The 16,270-nt window shown below is 50.1% G+C and overlaps 1 protein-coding gene across 8 annotated transcripts in view; it reads right to left on the reverse strand.

The window, feature by feature from the left end:
• The window catches only part of CTIF (cap binding complex dependent translation initiation factor), a 324,626-nt gene that overhangs the window by 144,555 nt on the left and 163,801 nt on the right, over positions 1 to 16,270 (reverse strand). For all 8 annotated transcript variants that reach the window (XM_017529666.2, XM_017529665.2, XM_037738958.1 and 5 more), the window contains exon 7: positions 10,584 to 10,660. In XM_017529666.2, the coding sequence (XP_017385155.1) occupies positions 10,584 to 10,660 (77 nt within the window). The remainder of the gene's footprint in view (positions 1 to 10,583; positions 10,661 to 16,270) is intronic.

Here is a 16,270-nt window from a genome sequence, read left to right on the forward strand (position 1 = left end):
ACCTATGAGCACTGATGAGCATGGCTGGGTGCTTACACCTGTGAGCACTGATGAGTATGGCTGGGTGCTTACACCTGAGAATCTCATGGTCCTGGGCAGCATACGATCTCAAGAGGACGGAGAGACTGGGTGCAGTAGCTCATGCCCTTAATCCCAGCATTTTGGGAGGCGGAGGTGGGAGGATTGCTTGAGGCCAGGGGTTCAAAACCAGTTTGGGCAACATAGCAAAACCCTGTCTCTATAAAAAAAAAAATTTAGCCAAGTGTGGTGGCACATGCCTGTGGTCCCAACTACTTGGGAGGCTGAGGTGGGAGGATCACTGGAGCCCAGCTGGTCAAGGCTGTCTTGAGTTATAATTGTGCCACTGCACTCCAGTCTGGGCAACAGAGTGAGATCCTGTCTCAAACAAACAAACCAACAAGAAGAGGCACAGGGCCAGGAGTATGAGGCTCAGCCTAGTATGACTGGGTGCCAGGGCACAGTGCAGATCTGGACCAGATCTGGGGGAGAAAAAATATACACAGGGGCAGCAGGCATGGCTGCCTTTCTAGGACCTTCTGGACAAGGCAAATGGGCTGAGCTAAAGATACACGGGACACTGCTTATTTGCACTGAAAGCCCTGGCCAGCCTCTGACATGTCTTTCAGCAATGTCTTTCCTATCCCATGGTTAAGGAATGGAATATCCCTGAGAAGTGTCCTTTTTCATCTTCACCCTTGCACTCTCATACATTTTATAGCTGAAATCAGAGCCCCATTTTATAGCTGAGAAACTACGGGCCCTCAAAGTTTAAGAAAATTGCTCTGGACCACACCACAAGGATGAAAATCCAGATGCCATGACTTCCGGTCCAGTGTTCTTTCCTTTTTGCACATTGTCCAGGGTGGCGGGTCCGAGGAGTGAGTGTCAGGACAGACAGGGGAGGCACGTTCTCTGAGGCTGGACTTAGAGTCGGACACAGAGTCGGGAATTCCCTTGTATCTGCCATGACATGGCATCTAATGGCATCCCTGTAGGCTGCACAACAATGTTCTTTGGGACATATGAAGAATAGTTTGTCCAGGGCCCAAGATCCCCTGGCTGGTGAGAGATGAACTGGTCAGGAAGCCAGTGAGCCTCGCCCCGGGCTTGGGCTGCCCACCAGACACACTATCCCCAGGGAGGGCTGGGCTGGCTTGGTGCCAGAGGCCAGGCTGCTTGGGGCTCCAGAGAGGAATGAAGGGTTGGGCATTAGTGTATGTGAGTCAATCCTCAAATGCCTAACATTTCAGAAGAAGAGACTAGACCTCCAAGGAGGAATAATGAAACCAGCTTGAGTGGCTGGTTCCTGGAGCATCCATTCTATGCCCCATCCTAGACACAGACCCTGGGGAAATGGGATTTATCTTTCCAGGGCCAGTTTCCCAGGGAGGAGCCCTCCTGCCCTCCAGGAAACTAGACATGTGCCCCATCTCCTCTTCAGTTACCTTTCTTGTCACTGGGTCTCTCTTCTTTGCTATTTAGGGCTTAAGGGGCCTGAAGGAATTCTAATTGCTTGGGAAAAGGGGATTAGCATGGTTGAGAAAGAGCAATACTCGCTCTCCAGCTGTGGGCACAGAATTAGGGAATGCCCTCTGCCTGGTGGGCACAGGGGATCCCAGGGCTCTGCCGAAATGAGCTGCAGGCCACCTCTTTTCTTACCCGTTTGGCCCCCATGTGGATGTGGGTCCCGATGGGAGAGGGCCCCCAGAGCCTTGCATTCCCATGAAGTGTGAGGCGGGGAGGAGGTCCTGAGCTTGGGGATTGGGGGAAGGTACATCCTTCATGGGTGAGTCGTGGTCCAGCCTCGACGGGGCCACTCTTTGCAGCTTGTTCTGCCCAGGAGTGTGCCCTGAGGCAACTGCATTGTGCAAAGGATTATTGGGACTATTATGATTTGCACAAAGCATGGGATTTTCTCTGGGCGTATCAGGGGCTCCATTTCAATCACACATGGACCTGGACATCTGGCTTGAAGAAATGAGCTGCTCTTCTTTTCGAGAGAGAGCCTGCTTGGGGGTGGGCGTGAGGGAGGAGGAGAAGGATCCTAAAAATAATTCTTATCTGACTCATTTTGCTTAGAATCTGACAGGGCTGCCTGCCAGGTGGGGGTTTGCCTGTCCCATTTTCTTATCTATCTTTAGCAGGGACTTAATGAGGGCAATTTCCTTGCTGGGATGGAAAGACAAACGTGGGCAATGTGATCACAGATCTGTCTCGCGGTCCCTGGGCTCCGGATGACAGGATGGCAATGACAGTCACTGCAGGACTGAGCTGTCTGTGAGGGCCTCAGCAACAGCGGCATCCCAGGATGGTGCAAATGAAGCAATGACCGGCTCAGTCAAATCACGCAGGACAATGGCCACTGGAAGAAGCATCCTCCAGGCCCCATCTCACCCCTAGCAATGCTGCCACTGCACACAAGCAAGATAAATCACTCAGACCTGAGATCTTGTTGCTTCCCACATACTTCTTTATCTTCAGCATCTCTCTACCCTGTTATAAAGAGCAAGTACAGTCGCTTCTTGTTATTTATGGTAGTTGCATTCTATAAAGTTGCTGCAAATACTGAATTAGTGAACACTGAGCTATTACTCCCAGGGGAAATGCAGGGTTAGCTTCCTGCAAGCCTCTGGTCACAACATTTTCACCACTGGATCAATATAGAACCTTGTTTTGTGTGCGTTTCTGTTTAAAGACCCCTTATTTAATACATATTGTTGATTTATTAACTGAACTCATGGCTGACAGCACTATAACTCATGCCTGCGTGATGCTTATCCAACACACACATTTTCTCTGGAAGGCACATTACAGCCTTCTTGTGCTTAAGAACAGTAGACGGCACTTCAGCACTATGTTTAGGGGCCATTTAAAATAGCTAACTCACCAAGGAAAAGCACAAAAATGTGAAAAACATGGCAGTCAACAGAACCATGAGAAGGGTGCCTGCTTATAGCGTGAGAGCTGAAACAAGGAGACAGAGTGCTCCTTTGGCCTCCACTGGGACCCTGCAGGTCAGGCAACTCAAATTTTTCACTGCTCTGCACGTGTCAATGAATGGCTGCAAAAACACCATGCGAATTGCGTGTGGTGTTACAAATAGGTTTTAGCAAGTAGGCGAATGTGCAAATACGAATCAATGAGTAATGAGGACAGACTGCACTTCCAAAAGAGCTAACAACTCATGTGAATGAGCTGATGGATAGACACAGGAGTCTGACTAGGTTAATTACTCATCAGTTCCTGGTGGGCAAGGTCTGGGGGCCCTGGTCATTTTTGTAGGATGAGGGACACTATGAGCGATAGAGCGGTAGAGCGATCTAAGGTGCTAACGGGAGCAGCAAGTTCCAGATAGCAGCTGTGACTGAAAGAGAGGGGTGTCGGGAGGCACTTGGTATCCCCCAGAGCCCTTGCCCACAAGCCCACATGTGAAAAGGAATGCAGGGCCTCCTGTAATCAGGGATGACCATCAAAGCCTAGGATAGAGAAGTCACAGCAGTGTCAAGGATTGGGGATAAAAATATTAAAGACATTTCTAGAAGTATATTTTTGTGTTGAGAGTGAAAAGCCTGAGGGACACATGAGGCCACTGACGGGGCAGATGGCGTAAAATTAGATCTCCCCAACTCCAAGTTTGTCTTCCACAAGAGAACAGGCACTGGCCCAGAAAAGGCAGCCATAGCTGCGGCATCTGTTGGACGCTGAGGGCCTGGAAGAGATCTTGAAGAGCAGTGGGTGCTCTGAGTGCTCAGCTCCATGCCTGGGGAATGGGGCAATATTGACATTGATTGGAGTAACAGAAATCTTTACATGAGGTCATAAACAGCCTCTGACCATGTCTGAGGAATCCTGGTGAACAGATGTAAGGGTTAATTTCATGTCAACATGACTGGGCTAGGGGGTGCCCACATAGCTGGCAAGACATTATTTCTAGGTTTGTCTATGAGGATGTTTTGAGTCAGTAGATGACTGAGTAAAGGTCACTCTCCCAGTGTGGATGGGCACCATCCAGTCCTCCAAGGGCCCAAACAGAGCAAAAGGCAGAGGAGGATGACTTCACTCCTTCTTCTCGAGTGGGGACATCTCATGCCGTAACACACAGTATGCTTATGGTCACACTGTGAACCTCATACCACATGCTTCTGCTTCTTGGCCTTGGGACTTGGATTGATTACACTAGTGACTTTCCTGGTTCTCTGGCCTGTGGCAGATGGCAGACTGTGGGACTTCTTGGCCTCCGTAATCTCATGAGCCAATTCCCGTGATAAATTACTCTCTCTTCCTCTCAATATATCCTATTGGTTCTATTTCTCTGGAAAACTCTTCCTAAAGCAACAAAAGTGTTAGAGACTGTAGCTAGGTATACACAGTCTAATTTTCAAAACTTGGAAAAATATAGATGTCATTTCTCCAAGAGAGATTTCCAAACAGATGGTTTGGAAGAAAAAAGGTGACCACTAATAGCTAGCATAGGTTCACACAGTCCAAGTCCTGGCCAGACCAAATCTATGTCCTTTTTTGAAACAGTTACTAGCCTGACACATTTAAGATGTCCTGCAAACATCAAGGCTGAAGAGGTAGCTGGGTACGGTAGCGTGTGCCTATAATTCCAGCTACTTGGGAAGTTGAGGTGAGAGGATCGCTTGAGGCCATAAGACCAGTCTGGGCAGCGTAGCAAGACTCCATCTCTACCAATCAATCAGTCAATAAAAATAAAATTAGCCAGGTGTGGTGGTGGGTGCCTATAGTCCCTAGAGCTACTCAGGAGGTTGAGGCGGGAGGATTGCTTGAGGCAAGGAGTTTAAGGCTGTAATGAGCTATTATTGCACTACTGTACGCCAGCCTGGGTGACAGAGCAAGACCCTGTTGCTAAAAAAAATGAAAAAGTTTGAAGGGATGTTTCAGGCAAGGGGCTTGCCATATCACTTCATCCTGGGACCTGCCCTATTCTTTAAAAAAAAATTTTTTTTTAATTGAGACATAATTCACATATTACAAAATTCATCCCTTTAAAGTGTGTCATTGAGTCATTTTTAGCCGCTTCACAAAGTTCCACACCCATCACCACTAATTCCAAATGTCTGGCTTGTTTTTATCAATGACTTAGATGATGTTACAGAGACCTTGCAAAACCTAATCTGATGACTGACACCAAGGGTCTGGGTTCATGTTGGCAGAGGAAGGGAGGGTGGGACAAAATTCTTTACTGGTTCTGCATTTAGAGGATACCAAGCCACAGTGACAGTCAATCACAGGACAGAGGCAGCAAGTGCTGCTGTGGGCTGTGGCCACCCTGCAATGTCCAGCATGTGGCCCACTCCGCATGCCAGGTGGACGGCTCACTCCCCTGCCTCTCGCCCTGCAGAGCTATCTGACACTAGCTGGGCTGGCTAAGGTGTTTTTTCTTCTTCTTTTCAATCTGCTTTGCACATGGAGTGAATTAACCATTCTGAGACCTCACTTAATGAAAAAAATTAATTTGGAGAATGGCTCTCATCTCCCTGGCCGCACAGGCACAGCGCGATGGACCGCTAATGCCTCCATTAGCCACCGCCTCTGATGGTTAAGAGGCTGGGCTGTGGAGCCTGCAGGGTCTGCTGATATTGCTGACAGTTGAGTGGGATCATCTGGAGCCGGTAGGCTCCGACGGGCTTTTCCCTTCTATGTAGTTCAGTTGGGGGTGGTGGCCGCTGTGAGCACCACCCACCTGGCTCTGTTTCTAGGGAGCCATGTGGGGGTGACTTCTGGGGACATGGAGAATCCCTGGCTCCAATGCCCACTTAGCTGCAGAAGAGCATTTAGAGGACACTGAGCCACAGTCACGGTCAGTCGCAGGACAGAGGCAGCAAGTGCCGCTTCTCTCAGCCCTACTACCTCCCGTCTCCCAAATTCTCCTGGAAGTCTCACTAGTAGTTCAAGCCCTACCTCCTCCAGGAAGCATTCTGGAGCATCTCCTGGGATGGCAGCGTTCTCTAAGCCTCCTCCCTGTTAACGCGTGAATGCCTGGCAGTCACGCACAGTGTACTGGTTGCTTCTGGAGTGAAGGTGCCGTTGTGTAAGCCACAGCTCAGGCCCTTGGGAGCAGGGGCCACACCCTGTACTTCCAGTTTGTTCCGGAACATACGGCACAGGGTACAGCCCAGCCAATCCCAGCAGGAGAACTGAATAGTGTTTCACTGTGGTGTCTGCCATGATACGCTGTGCAGATCCCCCTCGGGAATGGAGCACTGCCTCCCCGCTGCTGGAAGTGCTGTGTAGACAGCCCTCAGCTGCCAGCCCCCAGGGCGAAGAGCGCTGCCCAGCCCAAGGTCACACCCCCTTCCTCAGGCAGTCAACACCTGATGACCACAGACATGGGGGTATCAAGGCCTGCCCCTTTACTCCATCTTGGGACAGCTCTGAAAGAGTCACCCCAACTTCAGAACCTTCCCTACAGGTTCAGAGCTCTCTAAGGCCGCACTGCAGCCCAACCTCTCTGCTGACCCTGTGTGCTCCCTTGATCTTCCACCAGTATTGATCCCAAGGGCATTCTTTGAAAAGCGTCTGCTGATCATCATCGTCCCAGAGCCTGATTCCCAGGGAACTCAGGCTGCAACATCCATTCATCGCCTCAACGTGTTCATCTCTTAAATGCAGCCAGGGTGCAGTGTGGAGAGAAAATATCCTCCCCAGAGGTGAGGGACGTCACTCAGGGTAAACTCTGGCAGTGCGCCAGGTCTCCGGCTCTGCAGGGAGTTTGCTCCTCTTGTCTGCAGGCTCTGGGCAAGAAGCTTTGAGGGGAGAGGGATGAGCCTCAGCAGCCCCCCTTCCAAGCAATAGGTCTCCAACTTGCGTGGGGCCAGAGCATCAAAAGGCATGCTGCTCTTTGAGGAATGCATGGAACACTTGTTTAGTACATTTATGTGGCAAAATGCATAATTTTGTCTGAAATCAGCAAATGTCTTTTATTAGCTTTCAAAAACAAACAAGTGGTTACCAGTTGTTCAAATGTCAAGAACATTCTTAAGGAGGAAACCTTTGAACTGTCCATGAGCTTAATTTTTTTTCTGCATAATGGAAAAAAGACATCCACAACTCACTGGGCTCGGTGCATGGCATCAGGAGCAGTCTGCAGGTGACCACTCAGGAGGGGCCTCCTTCCCTGTCAGCCCAGGCTCTGCCCCCTCTGACAGTGGGGGCAGGGCTTTAACAGTGGATCCAGGGGAAGGAACAGTTGATTCTGGGGCCCTGCCCCTGGAGGGAATGCTGGGCAAGGCTTTCTGGGTTTGCTGCCTCACTCACAGGACAAAAGCCCCCTCCTCACTGCAGACACCTGTGTTCCACATGTACCTCAAAAGCCTTCCTGAGCAGCTAGGACCCCCTATGACCTGTAGAGTGGGCCAGCACTAAGACCTTGTTTCTAGGTGCTTTATAAGAATTAGCTCCTTTCAACTTCCTGACTAGTGAACTCATGTCATAGAAGAAGGGACAGAGCTTTCAAGAAGTGCCGTAATTGGCAAGATCATAATGTAAGTGAGTAGAGGAGGTAGGATTTCCATCCAGCTGCTAATTCCAGGGCATGTCCCTTAACTGCTATGCAGTTCAGCTTGCTAACAGCCTCAGACTTAAACAAGTGGAAAATAAAAGCAGCAAGGCACACAAAAACACTGAGCGCGCAGCTGGAACTGGGATAGGACACAGACCTCGATGAAGACTAGGATTCCGGGTCCCAGTCTGAGCATCCGTGCTCCAGGCTGTGGGAAATTGCACAACCCCAGCTTCGGCAAATGCCTGTGCTGCCTGGAGTCTGCAGCTATCGGATACCAACTCCAACTACTTTCCAGGAAGACGGAAATCCACAGGCTCCTGTAGCCCTTGCTAGGAGAACCACCGAGCCACCAGGGGGATACAGCTGGCCCCTTCCCTTCACGGTCAGGGGGAGATCAGAGACATGGCACAGATGCTGGCTGTGCCCTTTGGCCACCAAATCTGATTCTGGTCACTTCTCCTTTTGCCACCATGTGTGCCCAGGAAATGCAAGCCCCTCCCATTGTAGTGTAAGCCCAGAATATTAGGAAGGTGAACCTGCTGCACACAAGCATGGACTTCCAAGGTCAAATACACAGGTAGGACACTTAGCAAGGCCACTACTATGTATGGGTCATTAGCTGGGACGCTTAGGGGTCGACCTGATAATATTCTGCAGCTGCTCTTTGAATGTCAGAATCCCGTGACTTCCCGCAACGGACTCAGGAGATCCCCTACTTTGAGACAATAAGGTCCTTAAACTCTATGGCTGTCTGCTCTTCTCCTGAAAGTCTCCATCGCCTGGGGACTCCATGACAGCTACAGGCTGTGAATGAGTAATGGATTTTACCGCATCAAGAAGGGGAATTAGAGTGGGGCACCCTGCCCGCCGAGCACATGCCCCGTCCCCAAGCATAGCTGCTGCCTGACTTGCACAGTCTTGCCCCAAACAGTCAAGATGTTTGCTCTGTCCAGCTGAAAACTCTGCTCTTCCATCCAAGCTGACTTCCTCTAGCTTGGGTCCCTGTGGACATGGAGGCAGCTGCCTCTTATCCCTCCGCATAAATCTTTCATGAGTTTCACGGCATGGTGTTCCTTCCTTCCAGCCTCCTCTTCCCTGGCCCCAGCCCTCCAGTGCTCCTCACAGGACATACTTTCAACCCCTTTAATCATCTTTATTGCCTCACTTTGGACTCTGGCCCGTCCACATCCTTTGGGAGGTGTGCTGACCTAACCCGGGCATCAGTGGATGTTGCTCGGCGGAAGCTCAGCTTCCTAGCTGTTGCATGCCACACTTCTCTTCCTACATCCCTGGGTCATGCTGCTGCTTTCCAGAGGTCTGCCATTGTCCAGGGTCTTCCTGCTGAATGAGGCGACCTGGCCCAGAAATGGACATGCGGGCTGATTTGGATGCTGGGCGGCAGCCTGCCATTGCCTGGGCCCAGAGAGGAGGGGCAGAGGGTGACACCTCAGGAAGCTCGGGGACTCTCCACGCTTCCCAGACACACATTCTGGGTCTTCCCTGCCACCAGGGCCAGGGGCAGAGGACATAAAGCCTCTGCTCTCCCTGACACCTCCCAGGCCCCTGTGAACCCCATTCTTCCTTAAGGGGTGCTCCCTTCTTCCCTCTACCAGGAACCCAGAAACCAGGAGTTTGCCTCTGTGATGCTGCAAGGTAAAAAGGCAGCACACACAATGCAATGAACTGTACTCTGCTCTGGTCAAGGCAGGAAAAGGGCTGGGTCTACCTCTCCCTGCTCAGGATGGTCCCTTTTGATGCCTGGTGCTTCTACAGAACGTGTCTGGTGGTTCTGATTTCTAAGCCAGGACACTGCCCTCTTCCCAAGCTACTTGTACATTTGCTATCCTCTGTGAATGTGTTCAGACGTACTTAACCCACCAGTGGCTGACAAGGCAGTCTGGGCACCCAGGCCTACATCCACCCCAAGAGTTGCAGTCACCAGCTAATAATCGATACTCAGAGCCTGCAGGCAGAGGGAAGGATCAGAGACCTCGGTCTCGGTCTAAGGAGGTGGGCAGCCAGCATGTGCACAGGCGCTCCTAGTGTTCTGAGCAAGGCAGGTCCACTGGCTGTTTCTTGGCTGAGAACATTCACTGTTCATTAAAGGTAAAACCACAAGCCATCATCTTTATCTAAGAATACACTCCCTATAGAGGAACACCTCATTTTAATTCCTCAGGCATAAGCCTTTTTGTTCTTTCTTTTTTTGGTATTTCCATCCAGAAATAATTTATGCACGTTCAAGCAAAAAATACACTCTAACTCCCCCTTTTGCATAAATGGCCACACATAAGAAACATAGCTCTGCACCTGAATTTTTCACTTTAAATATACCTTGAAGACCTCCCCTGATATGGAAGCCTTTTTGAAAATAAATGCACATGTTCCGGCTGCATGCTCCTATCCAGGGCTACCTCATTGCACCTTTCCTGACCCCCCCGTCACCCAGGACTCTGAGCTCCACAGGAGGTCCTGATTTCTGCCTTAGTTTGAGTGGGTTCCCCCAGGAATTTGGGAGCAATAGCCTGTGCCATTGCTGATCTGTGTGTTGCGCACGGCAGCAGAGCCAGCAGGCATGAGGGACAACTCCCAATGACCAGAAAGGAGGAAAGCAGATACCCTTGCACTTGCGAGCTCCAGGAGCCTCCTGGAGGCCAGGACTCAAAACACACAGCCAGCTAGGTCCCATTTTTCAGGGCCACTATTGTTGCTTTGAGGTCAGTGGAAAGAGCATTTTTCCTCCTGAACTGCAAAGCCTGGGCACTACCTGGCCCCCAGGAAGAGGCAGTGGTGATGGCTCATTCTCAGCCAAACTCCCGAAGGGAGCCAATCCCTAGACCAACAAAAGAGGTGGAGCCGCCACTCTGCCTGTGGGGGAAATCCCCAACTAGTCACCAACCCATGATGCCACCAACCCCATCTCATCGGGGTCAGCTGGTGACTGGGAAAAGCAAAATACAGGCCCAAACCGACGTCGCTGCAGACGGCAGACGCAGGAAGGAAAACCCAAAGCTCACGACGAAGTCTCTCCTACCTTCGATCGTTTCTCCTCCTGCGGAACAGCTTCTTGGTGTGTGCGATCTCCACTTCATGGGGCATCGGGTGGTAGCCCTGTGTCGTGAGGGGGGAAAAGGGGATCATGAATAACTTCTGAAAGAGAGCAAAACACCTCTGGGACTGCACTAACTATAGCAGCATCTAACACAGAAAGACAGCAAGAGTTTGGAGAGACTAGACTCTGACCGCCAAATCCAGACTGAAAAAGGAAAACCGGTAGAGTCAGTAGACTTCCTACCAGGCAACGATGCTGGAATGACAGAATCAACAGTATGGACAATGAGGACCTTAGAATCCATCACATTCAAGTTCTTGAATTACAGATGAGACATTTGAATCTGGAAAGATGAACGCGCTGGTTCAAGGTTTTGCAGAGAATGAGCAACAGAGCTGGGGCCAGGTTTTGCAGCTCATGGGCTGTATGTCCCAGGGCAAATTACTTCTCTGAGCACAGGTTCCATAACAAAATGGGAATGTTAACTTTCTTCTCTGGGCTATTGAGGGGACCAGTGAGGGGAAGCCTGAAAACCCTAAGCCCTGTGCAGAGGAAATTTGTCTCCTAAACCTAGCCTGGACACGCTCAGTGAAGTAATAATCATTATTATTATTATTAGAGACAGGGTCTTGTTCCACCCAGGCTGGAGTGATGTGGTGAAAATAAGGCTCACTGCAGCCTTGAGCTCCTGGGCTCAAGCAATCCTCCTGCCTTAGCCTCCCGTGTAGCCAGTATCACAGGCATGCATCACCATACCTAGCTAATTTTTTGATTTTTTGCAGAGATGGGGTCTTGCTTTATTGCCCAGCCTCCTTCAACTTTAAAGGAAGAACTAGGGAAAATTCTATGGCTGGTCTTTCATGTATTGTCATCTGACAGCAACCATTTATACATCTACATCAAGTCTGGAGAGAGACCCTCTACTTGTAACCCAGGGCTGATCCTGCAAATGCAGGACCGCAAGCAGAGCTACTTGTACAAGCTGGGCTGATGGCCACCTCTGTTCTTACCGCCTCTTCCCATCCCTCCTCCAACAGAAAAGTGTGTTCTGGTGTGGACATGGCAGAGAGCACCACCGTGCACTATCATTCCTTTATGAGTAGCCTGGAGTGCAGTAGGGGGTACCTAGGTCTGGAATCTAGTGGGAGGGAGTGGTCTGGCTTGGACCTGGGACACCTGGGTACAAGCCTGGATGCAGAGCCCACAGCCTGAGTGTGACTCCCACCCACCTGCAGGGACCTGGGCAGGCTGGATGAGGGGGAGCCAAAGGGTCCAGGATGCTGGAAAGTGGTCAGAGCGGGTCCATTTGGGCCCACCCCCCACCTTACAGGCAGGGAGCCCAAGGCCCAGAGTGGTCACACAGTGAGTTAGAAATTGCAGTCCTGTGGGCTGCAGCCCTGGCCCCTGTGGTGGGGCATGTGCAGCCCTCTGGTTCAGGCTCCATAAAGGAACTCCCGCTGTTCTGCCTTCACAGGGCTCAGCCCCCAAGCACGTGGGGGAAACTGACCACCCTGGCTGTGATGGGACAGGCCAGTTTTGGGGAGCTTCCCACAGGGGTAGTGGGAGGACAGCAGACTCAGGAGGACACAGGGACCTTGGAGTTAATGGCCACTTGGCCTGGACTGGATTGAGTACAGCGAGGGAGCAACACATTTCAAAATATACTTAATAACAAGCCTTTCCTCTCACCCCGTCTCTCTTGCCTCCAACAATCTAGCCAAGAAAGCATGAATGAATTCCGGGCTCCAGACAGCCACAATGGGCCTCTGGGGCCTTAGGATGTGCTTTGTTTAATGGTTTTCTCAAAGGATATTATTTGTTTTCTTTAATACAAAACACAAATAAGGAAAAACACCAAGTCTTCCCCTCTCATTTCCCCTCTCCCACCCTGACTAGGCTCCAGGCTGGCCCCCTTCCCTTCTTCCCTCCCTCCCTGCCTCCCTGGGTCACTTCAGGAACACGCTGGGTGTGCCCCAAGTAGACAATGGACAGGAAGCTGAGGCTCCCCACCGAGAGGTGGCTGCGGCCTGGACTGTGACCTCAGACGTGAGGCTGGGCAGAGGGAACGGGCCATAGCATCTGGTATAACATGAGCCCTGGGGGTGCCAGCCTCTTCGGTCTGGGCCTCCAGCCCTGGGCTCTAACCCACCTCCTGGCATCCCTATCCGCACACAGACAGCAGCCATGGGGAACTAACCCTGTCCCAAGACTCAGTGTGGCTCGATGGGGCATGCTGGGCCACTCAGGGCTTCTCATGAAGGCACTGCTCATGAGGATGGAGAAGCTCTATTGTATGCTCTTTTTGGCCTGAGGCTGGCAGACCATAGTGAGGCCAAAAATCAGTGGAACAAAGTGGCAGAGGTGACAGAACAAAGCCTTGTACCCTCTGAGGTCCTCCGTCTCCAGGAATAATCCAGGACTGGTCCTACCTGCAAGGTCACCTGGAACCTCAGCCCCTATGTGGCATCTAGGTGAATAAATGAATGAACCTTGCTGCCTTCCCTGGGGCCTTTTACATAGAATTGCTGGCACCAGAACCTCCTCCTGCAAGCAATGGGGGGCACTGTGTTGACACACGCTCCACTGAGAACCCCTCAAAATCAGCCACCTTGTTCTTCAAACTCAAGATGGTAGCTAGTACCAAGAGATACATTCAACTCAGGGTGCGTCCTACTCTCCCCCCAAAACAAGAGCACTTGGGTGTTAACAGGAGGCAAGTGTGAGGCCAGCAGAAGAAAGGAGGTGGTCTCTACTGAGCCACATACCTATCACCAGATGTGCAGCTTGCCTAGGTTGACAGAGCTTCGTTAAAGTCGTTGGTGAGAGGTAAGGCAATTTGTGAGTGGTCTTGGCAGCATTGTTCATAAGAGCCAAAACATGGCAACAACCCAATGCCCACCCACTGATGACTGGATAAACAAATTATGGTTACATCTATACAATGGAATATTATATGGCCATCAAGAGGAAGGAAGTTCTGAGCCATGCTACAACACGAATGAACCTTGAAAACATCATGTTCAGAAAAAGAAGCCAGTCACAAAGGACCACCTAGTGTATGATTTCAGTGTTTAAGAAACGTCCAGAAGAGGCATTATCTGCAGAGATGGAAAGTAGATTACAGGTATTGATCGACTTATGACCTATGCAACTTACGACCATTCGACTTTACGACCACAATCGCTAGCCACGGCTGCTCCACGTCTGGCAGCGCAAACGTTGCCCAGCTGGGCGTACGACAGTGCGGACCAGCTTCCGGCAGCACTACCATCTCCACGTGCACCATTTCAACTGTTATCCCAGGCTCGGTACAGCAATTTGTGTTTTGTGTCTTGGATATTTTTTGTCAAACCCCTCCCAATAAACTTCTTATACATTTCGAAGCAATGGACCCAAACATCGAACGATTTGCAAGGATTGAACGGATGGCGCACAATGTGTTTCATCCGTATCGTGAAATTTATGAAGAAAAAAAGAAACATACAATTCAGACAAAGCTCACCATGTTTATGAAAAAACCAACTCTGGTAACCCCAACTGCTGCCTCAGATGATGACATCAACGATCTGCAGCCAAGCACCAGCGGCCAATAAAATGTTTCGTACATGTTTATACATTTTGATATGTTTTGCAATTGAGAAAATGTTTCCTATGGTATTTTTTACACCTGTATTTTGTATTTTTGTATGCACCTGTATTTTGTAATTTTGTATGTTTGCAAATATTAAACCAGTTGTACTGGTAATGCAGTGTTTTACTTAAACCTGACGAATGTAAAAATAAGAAACAAAATGGTGTAGAGATGATACAAATGGCATAGAATGAACAAAGAAAATTATGATATATAACAATCATGAAAGAAAATTATGATAAAATATGACTTAAAGATTTTTACAACATCATTTCACAGTACTGTACATATAGCCTACTCAACTTACGACCAAATCGTGTTACGACCGGTCTGTCGGAACCAATCGTGGTCGTAAGTCGAGCACTAGCTGTAGTGATTGTCAGGGCCTGGGAAGAGGGAGAATGAAGAATGACTGCTAATGGATGCTGGGTTTCTTTTGGGGTGATACCAACACTCCAGAATTAGATAGTAGTGATGGTTGCACAACCTTGTGAATACACTAAAAATCACTGAGTTGTACACTCTGAAAGGGTGAATATCATGGTATATAAATTATATCTCAATTAAGAAGGTTAAAAATATCTGGGGGCAGTATATTCCAGGTAGTGGGAATGGCACATGTTCAGAGGAAGACAAAAAGGAGGAGGAGGAGAAAAAGGAGGAGGAAGGAAGAAAGAAGGAAGAAGAAGAAAAGGGAAAGAAGGAAAAGGAGAGGAGGAGGAAGAGGAGAAGGCAAAAGAGGAGGGGAAGAGAAGATCCATCAAAATAAGAAGCCCCCCCCCCCCACCATTTTCTCTCAAGGAAACAGCTGCCCTAAAACATTACCTGTTAAGATAGGGCTGGAGAAGGTGGCATGTCTCAGGCGAGGGGCACCCAATGACAAGAACCACCAATATGTTCCTGAAATCTGGAAAAAAGCAGACGTTGTTGCTTCTGGTGGCCTGGTCAGGGGAGCTGGTATTCTGGCTTCAGACCAGAGACCCCTCCTTCCTTTTTAGAAAGGATAGATTCCTTGAGTGGTAAATGGGAAATGTATCCTTTAACAGCACACACAGTGGCCTTTGCTTTAGTTCTTTGCTCAGCAAATCCTTCTACTCTGTGCTTTGAAATGGCCCCATGTAGGTATCAGTCCAGGTATGAGTGCCCCTCCACCCCCCTGCACTCCCCACATGAGGGAGCCAGCCCTTGGGTTTCGCAGCTGGCTTTCTGCATGTCTGGTCTACCTGAGTCAGCTGTGCCTCTGTGGCATGGCTGGATACCCACTGGGCCCTGCCTACCTTCCCCCAACCTCTCTGCATGAGAACCAATCTCCCCTGAGCCCTGAGACCTGGCTGCAGTTCTCCATCTGTCTAACATCTGACCACTTCCGGTAACTAAATGGGCCTGAGAGACAAGTGGATTATATAAATCAAGCCTCTCCAGGGAGGGAGGGAAGCTAATACTCCTTCCACATGCAGCGCTGGCAGATACACGTGGAACACACATGCGCATACACTCCCGTCCTGAGGTCAGCGCTTGTGTAAGACACGGCATGGAGGGGCGGCATGCTATTGCTGTGGCTGCAAACACATGTTATGTAAAATCAGCCCATTCCACAGCAGGCTGAGGCCGGTATCTCACAACCCAGTGTGGTGGGTATTTCTGACGGATTAAGGGCAGGCCCAGCAGAGCTCTGGCCCCAGAATGTGAGCCCCAGAGAGTTAATAACCCTAGGCTGGGAGTGCAAGGGCCCTGTCTTGTGATGACAGCCATAAAAAAGTAATAACTCTTGAGTCTGGGGGTGAGGAGAGGGGGACGGAGGGCAAAACAAACAGTGAGCAGGACACATGTGTGCCGGGTGGCTCAGTGACCAGCTGACACTGTGATAGGAGGGACACGCCTCCCGTAGGCAACAGGCTCCCAGCCGCCCACCGTCCATGCCTCCGCCCCCATCCCTCTATGCACCTGCCATCTCATACATATTGTTGTTTCAGGCACTGTAAATACTGTACTGAAACAGACAGGCAAGATGCTTGTTCTTACACAGCACACATTCTAG

Source organism: Cebus imitator, unplaced genomic scaffold, assembly GCF_001604975.1.
Source record: "Cebus imitator isolate Cc_AM_T3 unplaced genomic scaffold, Cebus_imitator-1.0 Scaffold60, whole genome shotgun sequence".
Taxonomy (NCBI): Eukaryota; Metazoa; Chordata; class Mammalia; order Primates; family Cebidae; genus Cebus; species Cebus imitator.